At 36.4% G+C, this 8,900-nt stretch overlaps 1 protein-coding gene across 1 annotated transcript in view; it reads left to right on the top strand.

The window, feature by feature from the left end:
- The window catches only part of LOC106872600 (uncharacterized), a 314,391-nt gene that overhangs the window by 296,260 nt on the left and 9,231 nt on the right, over window positions 1-8,900 (top strand). Inside the window, exon 72 of the mRNA XM_089360611.1 lies at window positions 1,904-2,068. Coding sequence (XP_089216737.1) covers window positions 1,904-2,068 — 165 coding nt within the window. The remainder of the gene's footprint in view (window positions 1-1,903; window positions 2,069-8,900) is intronic.

The raw sequence follows: 8,900 nt of genomic DNA, 5'->3' as shown, positions 1-8,900 counted from the left end.
ACATACATACATACATACATACATACATACAAAAATACCCTGTTGTTGATGTTGAAATTTCAATGAAGGAGTCTTGGATCTAGGCTAGAAACCGGTTCTTTCTCTATTGGCAAGAAATCTTGAAATAAACTAAATGACATACGTACGTACGTACGTACGTACGTACGTACGTACATACATACATACATACATACATACATACATACATACGAGGGTGGGCTGCAAAGTTCATAGGCTGACTCTGAAAGAGTGATGCTAGAGCTGTGAAATCTTGCATGCATTAATTTCAGCTCTACTTATTGATAACTTCATTGTTTTCTTCCAGGTAAACTGACATCTTACTGTTCAAAGAAGACTTCAAATGTAACTGGTAGTGACATCTCTTGAAACTTGACAAAATTTGGCATGGTGGTTTTATCAAATACCTGCAGTAAAAGGGTTTGTCCCCTAACGACATTCATGCTGACATGCTTGCTAAATTAGGGGATGACGCTACAGCTTTATAAGCAGTGCAAAAGTGAGCAGCTGAATTTAGGAGAACAAGGAGTCTTGAAGATGACCCAAGGTCAGGACATCCCGCACCTGCCACCACTATATGGTGATAGATTACAGGCGATTGGCTATAAATCAAATAATCAATGCTATTAGTATGTACCGTAAGAGAGTTGAGAATATTCTACACAATGAACTTAACATGATGAAGGGTGCCACGTCTTATGACACCTGATCGAAAGTGCACCAAGCTGATCACATCACGGAAAAATCTAACATTGTTTGGGGCAGATCCAGCTGGTTTCCTTGAACGTTTTCTAATCGTGGATGAATATTGGTTTCATCATTTTGAGCTAAAGACAAAGAGACAACCTATGCAGTGAAAAAAACCCTTCCTCACCTGTTCCCAACAAGACCAAGATCGTTTCGTCTGCAGGGAAGGTGGTGGCCTCAGTATTTTTTTAATGAAATAGGCGTTGTGTTGATTGACTATCTTCAAAAAGGGCCACACCATTAATGGAGAGTACTATACCAACTGAAGCAGTTACAAAAGGCTATAAAGACAAACACCCAGGAAAACTGATGAAATGGATCTTGTTTCATTAGGATAATACATGAGTCGTTGGTTTCAATGACTGCTGTGTGCGACTGTGGCTTTGAACTGATTGATCATCCCCCATCCCCCTATTCTCCTGATCTAGCCCCATCTAACTATCATATGTTCCCCAACATGAAAAAATACTGGGTTGAGAACCTGTTTTGCAGTGTTGATGACTTTTTTGAGCAACAGGATGAAAGCTTATTCACTAATGGGATCCAAGCACTGCAACACCGATACAAGAAATGTGTGGACCATAAAGGACACTATGTTGTAAAATAAGCTTCATTTGGTCACATTCCATGAGAGTATCATGGTCAGTTTATGAAATTTTCAGCCAACCTCGCATGAATATATATATATATAGTAAATTCAAATATATATGGTCACTACTCGGAGTTTTATGAGCATGAAAGAACGTGACTGATCGATCAGGTGTCTGCTATGAATAAAACTTTAAACCGCATTCGGTTTGAAAGACTGACTCTTGTTGGTTGTTGATAATCTTCGTTCCAATTTTGTGAGGCAAGGTGATGAGATGAAAATTGTTGCCTAACGATGTAATGGGAACAATTCCGTCAACATTAACTTTCGTTCATGGTAGAATTATCACCTCGATTTTATCTGGGACGATAATTAGAAATCACCTCGGATTTCTATTAAGAGTGACAAAGAATCCAGAAATAAGTTTTCCTTCCCTGTTATAGACTTTCTGTTACACAAACGTTTTGATTTTAGCTTTCTATAATTCCCTTCCCAGAAATCCAGCTTCATACAGTAAATATGAAACGATTAATTTTTTTTTTTCCTCAGGACCCAAAAAGCGCAATTTGATAAAGTGCGTCTACGAAATGAAAGTCTATTATGCAGGCGCTAGATTCTTATCCAAAGAAGGCTGCAAGACATGTTTCTGTTTGAACAGTGGCAGTGTATATTGTACCAGTGGAAATTGTAAAGAAAAACCCCGAAAGAAATTAAGTAAGAAAATATCTTTCAAATCATTATAATTTAGTTAATTACTTTTATATAGATTCCATCTCCACGTCTTCATGTTGTTTGTTATTGTTATTTTTAATGTTCGCTTTTATTTGAATTTACTATATATATATATATATATATATATATATATATATATATATATATATATATATATATATCTTACTAATATTAAAGCTCGAGAGATGTTTGTATGTACCCGAAATATCTCAGAAATAGTATATCTGGACCTCTATTTATTAATGAAAACGATTAAACACAATTTTTGTTTGTTATTTCTTCACGAAAAAAGAACATGGCTCCCGTGACGTCAACACACATACACACATACAGAATACATACACACATAATGAATGTCATGGTGTGTCAATCAACACAAACACACATCCGCTATCTGTGGCATATACACACACATGCATGTGTATATGAAATGGACGTGTGTGTGTGAATGGGAGAGAAGAAGAAAGAGAGAGAGAAAGAAAGAGAGAGGGGAAGAAAGAGAGAGAGGAAGAAAGAGAGAGAGGAAGAAAGAGAGAGAGAGGAAGAAAGAGAGAGAGAGGAAGAGGGAGAGTGAGTGAAGGAGTGTGTTGTCATGTATACGTACATGCATCAGTACATATGCATACATCTTTTTTGTATGTACGTGTGCATGTGTGTGTAAGAGAGAGTGAGTGAACGTGTATGTTCTCATGTATGTGTAAGTGGCACTCTCTCTCTCTCTCTCTTTCTCTCCCACACACGCGCGCGTACGCACGTGCGCGCTTGTCTATTTCATATACACGTTCATACATCTTTCACTTTCTCCTATTTCACTTTAAAACATCAGTAAATAAGTAAATAAAAAATTACGGAAATTAACGAACAAAACCAGTTGATCCGGATGACAGATCAAAGCGACAGTTCTGAGAGTCAAAGTGAAAGATTGCCCCAAGGGAATACCGCTACAAAACTGTTTTGGAGTACATTCAACGTATCTCAGCTCCAAGGATTTAGCTGCTATTTCTAGCACGCCCTGCTACCACGTAACAGCTATTTGCAATAAAGGACCCGAAATATTTATTACGTGGTAGAAGGGCGTGCAAGAAATAGCAGTCAAATCTTTTCTTTTCTGGGGAAAAGAGCCATTTAAGCGTGATTTCGATGTCACATTCGTTGAAAACATGCAAAATAACCTGGAAAAGAAAAAAACCCCACTAAACAAAACTTTGTTGCTGGGAAACTCAGACTTTCCAGATGACCCAACGGGTCATGAGTAGTCTAGTATATATATATATAACAACAAGTAATCGAAACTGTGCCGGTGCTTTACTCATCATCCATTTATACATTTTGTACAATTTCTCCATTATATATATATATATATATATATATATATATATATATATATATATATATATATATATATATATATATATATATATATATATATAGATATATAGATATATATATATATATATATATTTAATTTGCGGTCCATGGGAAGAGCCTTTTTAACGATGCGTCCTACCCAGCTCTTCGAAACGCCGGTGTTAAAACGGAGGTAGCTGATGAAGAAGAATGTTCTCTATGTGGCTTGTGTGTTTTCTCATCTACGTTTTGTTTGCAATGTCCTGTACCCAGATATGCACCTATACATACAGGTGGATGTCGGTATGCACATACCTGTACGTATATATGCATATACTCATTTACTGTTTGTTTATATATATATATATATATATATATATATATATATATATATATATATATATATATATATATATATATATATATATATATATATATATATATATATATATATATATATATATATATATATATATATATATATATATATATATATATATATATATATATATATATATATATATATATATATATATATATATATATATATATATATATATATATATATATATATATATAAGGCGTCGGTGTGGTTGTATGCTAAGAAGCTTGCTTCCCAGCCACATGGTTCTGGGTTCAGTCCCACTGTGTGGTACTTTAGGCAAGTGCCGACCAAAGACTAGGGCCGACCAAAGCCTTGTGAGTGGATTTGGCTGACGGAAACTGAAAGAAGTCCGTCGTATTTGTGTGTGTGTGTGTGTGTGTGTGTGTGTGTGTGGATTTATGTGTGAGTGTCTTTATGTCTGTGTCTGTCCTCCCACCATCGCTTGGCAACTGATGTTGGTGTGTTAATATCCCCGCAACCTGGTAGTTCGGCAAAGGTAACCGATAGAATAAGTACTAGGCTTTCAAAGAATAAGTCCTGGGTCGATTTCTTCGATTAAAAAACCCATTAAGGCGGTGCTCCAGCATGGTCGCAGTCAAATGACTGAAATAAGTAAAAGAATAAGACAATATATGTGTAATGTTATGTAGGTAGGGGAAAAAATCAAGTTGTGTCCTCTTGAAGCACATCTGCTCATTTCCAGTATTACAATCCAATATGTAGATGTTGTCGATGTGAGGTACATATTAGAGTTGGAATTTCTGGAAATGTTATTCGCAGAGGTATTATATAGGAAAACAGTACTCTAGAATTTTTTTTATTATTATTTATTCACCAATGTACAGGCTTCGTTTGCTAATTAAGAATCGCAAAATTGTGAATGTTGAATTAACATGTAAGAAATTTCCTATTAGAAATTCTTCCGACAAAGAATCAATTTATACATCTGTTATTACATACTAGGTGAATTCCAAAAGTTTTGATACTTTTTCAGGAGAGACATTTATTAATTTCAAAGAAATACAAAACTTCAAAATTGGATCCTCCGACTTCAAGGTCTGGGCTGAAGGGAAAGTGAGGGATAGTTTTTGATGACCCTTTCTGTCAAAACGAGGATTAAATCGTTGACTTGTGTGTTGTTCTGGTGCAGGTTTCACTGCCCCGATGAAATCGCTTCTTGAACTCCCTCAAGACTCTACGAAGTACTCTTTGGTGACCATCTGGCCAGAGGCAACCCAGTGGATGTAGTTGGTGCTCTTGCTGTCGAAAAAGGGATTATCATGAGCTTCCCGGTGAACTTGCTTTACCTAGCCTTTTGTGCTAGCATAAAACAGGTACTCAGCTCATAAAGCTAATCCATAAGCAGTTTGGACCATTCCATAAGTTTCTACAGTGTTTTGTCCAGTTTACCAAAAACTTAATTGCATAGCGAGATTCTAAGTTGTCTTGACGTCCCGACTGCATTCTGCAGACCAGTCAGCTGCGACACACAGTGTTTTGTAGAGCGCGTTCAAAGTACTGTTACAGTTGGATCTTTCAGCCTTGAATAACAAAAGTTAACAGATCAGCTTATTAAATGTAGAGTAATGATATGCTAAAATTACAATACTTTAAAACAGTTATAACTATCTCTCGCAAAAATGTCTCAAACTTTCTGGAATGCAACTTGTATGTGTATATATATATTGGGGGGTGGGGCGTGTATGTATGGAGGCGGGAGGTTTGTATGTACATGTGTGTATGTACATGTATGTATATTAACTGGTATGTGCTAAATTCCCCTATCTCTCTCTATCTCTCTCTCTCGCCGAACAGAGCGACAAAAAAATGAAGAATACCTTTTGAACTATAAACATTTTTCTCTCAACAAAAAACTTCGTCAAATGTTGAAAGCTAACTTATTTGTCTCAAATTAAGCCGTGCTGACGATTCCAATGAAGGATGAAATAGTGCTGTTCTACATGGCTACCAATGAGTAGAAACTTTAAGATCTCTATAATGTTTAGAAAAATATATTAAATGTGTATGCCCTGCAACCTTCAATATTCTTTAATGTAAATTCAAAATTTTCAAATCTTACAGTATTTAACTTAATCTAAAAGAGATTGTTTCTCCTATAATAGTTAACCACCGGGATACACTACGTGTGTGTGTGTGTGTGTGTGTGTGTGTGTGTGTGTGTGTGTGTGTGTGTGTGTGTGTGTGTGTGTGTGTGTGTGCGCGCGCGCGCGTGTACATATGATAGAGGCAGAGAGAGAGAGAAGTGGAAGTTCCTGCGGAACAATTTACTTGTGGCCGCTGACCAAATGTGGCTGGTGCAAAGTCCTTGCTAGGCCGAGGGTGATATGGTGGTTGAACAAGGTGGATAGTGCTATAAAAGCAAAGAGACAGGCCTGGAAAGACTGGGGAAATGGTGGAGGCAGAGAATTATAGCAGGTAGCCAGAAGGGAAGCTAGGCGACCATTCCACAAATTTGGTATGACCTTCCATAACTTATTCGTGTAGCAGAATCTAACAGCTTTTATGGGAAGCTTTATATTAGTCTTGGGTAAACTGTGGCCTGCAGGGCTTTGTGAATGGCACACCAAAAAGAAATTACCTTGAATCTTTTTAGCAGTTCAGTCTGCCTCATAACAAGCCATGTTGCATGTGGCCCACTTCTTGAAAAGGATAGCCCCTTGCCCGCTTTATATCTTTGAGAAATTATTATTGGCAATATTTATTTTAATGAAGAGATTGCATTAGTTTATATTTTAGAACAAGCTTAACTCCATGCAAAGAATTTTCAAATTTTATTTGTATCTAATATTATTTATTGTTTTGATATTTTCATCTTTGTATTTGGAAAATCCCCAGCACGTGATATGGCGCACAAGTAGCACGTGGCACCCCAGGTGACTACCTGTGCTGCAATGCTCAGCATTGTCTACTTTGAGAGCTGAAATTATGTAATAATCTTATCTACATTTCAATAACAAAGATCTGTTTGTATTTGAACAGAAAGTAAATGCTCAGAAGAAAGGAAAACAAATCATACAAAAGATATGTATATATATATATATATATATATATATATATATATATATATATATATATGTATATATATATATACATACACACACACACACACACACACATACAGATGCTACTCAGACTCTAAAGCCAGGTTGAAGAGTTATATTTGTGTTCTATATATATATATATATATATATATATATATATTGGAGTAAATGCGTTAAGCAGTGTTTATGTATAATCACAATTTAGGTTAGTTGAAATATGTTTGTCACATATTTCAACTGCTAAAGGCAAATACACCGCAGTTACCATGGAGAAAAAATTCTCTCTTACGGTAAAAAAGGTGTGAAAGCACCCCGTTAATTCAGTGTCGCCCTCTTTCGGGAATCTGAGACATCGACGTAAACACTGCTTAGCACATTTACTCCAATATTTTTTTCGATCGGGCGATCTACTTGCGCAAATCAGTCACTGTGTTGACTGAATTATACTACTACTGTCCTACCCCCACAATACAAACAAAAATGATTCCTTGCTACCTCTTATCAACCTAGGGCGACAACCATCACCACCAACAATACAACTACTGTTCCGTCCACTACTGTTTACCTGCCACCGTTTTTATTAACCGGCCATCACTAACAGCTAGCAGCAAGCATAAGGACACAAAATACCAACCACCGTCTTAATTCCTATGGCGGAGAAAGGGAGACAACAACTGACAACAAAAACACCTCAACCCGTATTGGGGCCACTGTTAATTACTGTTAGGTTATATAAACATCCAGAACTGATATTATGAAAGCTTAATTTAGATAAGATTATTACATAATTTCAGCTCTCAAAGTAGACAATGCTGAGCATTGCAGCACAGGTAGTCACCTGGGGTGCCACGTGCTACTTGTGCGCCATATCACGTGCTGGGGATTTTCCAAATACAAAGATGAAAATATCAAAACAATAAGCTTTGTCAATTCGTTCAGGGTTGCCCCTCTCAGGGATATTTTCACACCTTTTTACCAAAAGAGAGAATTTTTCTCTCCACAGTAACTGCGGTGTATTTGCCTTTAGCAGTTGAAATGTGTGACAAACATATTTCAACTAACCTAAATTGTTAATATATATATATATATAGATTGATGGATGCATTCATTCATTCATTGAAAAAGTTTGAAGACGAAAATGCTTAGAAAGCTCTATCGTGGAAAATAGAAAAAAAAATGTACCAGTTTTGGTCGTTTAGGACTACCTCTTCATGATTGAATAAAATGGAAAGAAAAATTAAAGTAAATTAAATTAAGCTTTCATAATATCAGTTCTGGATGTTTATATATTTTTCTTACAAAAATTATATGGTGCTGTATTTTGTGTCCTTATGCTTGCTGCTAGCTGTTAGTGATGGCCGGTTAATAAAAACGGTGGCAGGTAAACAGTAGTGGACGGAACAGTAGTTGTATTGTTGGTGGTGATGGTTGTCGCCCTAGGTTGATAAGAGGTAGCAAGGAATCATTTTTGTTTGTATTGTGGGGGTAGGACAGTAGTAGTAGTTATAGTAATAATAGTTAGGGTTCCTCGTGTTGTATAATAAACCTTTAACCTAGCGAGTAGTAGTGACGACTTCTATCTATAACCTAACAGTAATTAACAGTGGCCCCAATACGGGTTGAGGTGTTTTTGTTGTCAGTTGTTGTCTCCCTTTCTCCGCCATAGGAATTAAGACGGTGGTTGGTATTTTTTAATAACAGACATTTTTTTGTTAATGCATTGGTATTGAATTGCTTGTGTGTGTGTGTGCAGCTAGAGAGTTTGTTCATAATCATTTATGAACAGACACTTCTGTCTTCTTGGGGATTTGTTTTTTTTTTTTTCTTTCTGTCTACTCAGTTTGGTCTGCAAGTGATCTAAGGTCTCTGCGATGAGACGATGTCGTCTGCAAACTGAATTAATAAAATTTGTTAATAGCTCGCTGTTGATGTTGACACCACCTTTCCAGCCCGTCCCTAGTGGCTATTTTGAGGGATGCAAGGATGAACTTTGGAAAGATGGTAAATTCGGATTCAGAAC

Source organism: Octopus bimaculoides, chromosome 11 (genome assembly GCF_046866305.1).
Source record: "Octopus bimaculoides isolate indiv1 chromosome 11, ASM4686630v1, whole genome shotgun sequence".
NCBI lineage: Eukaryota > Metazoa > Mollusca > Cephalopoda > Octopoda > Octopodidae > Octopus > Octopus bimaculoides.
This window is presented reverse-complemented; position numbering and strand designations above follow the sequence as displayed.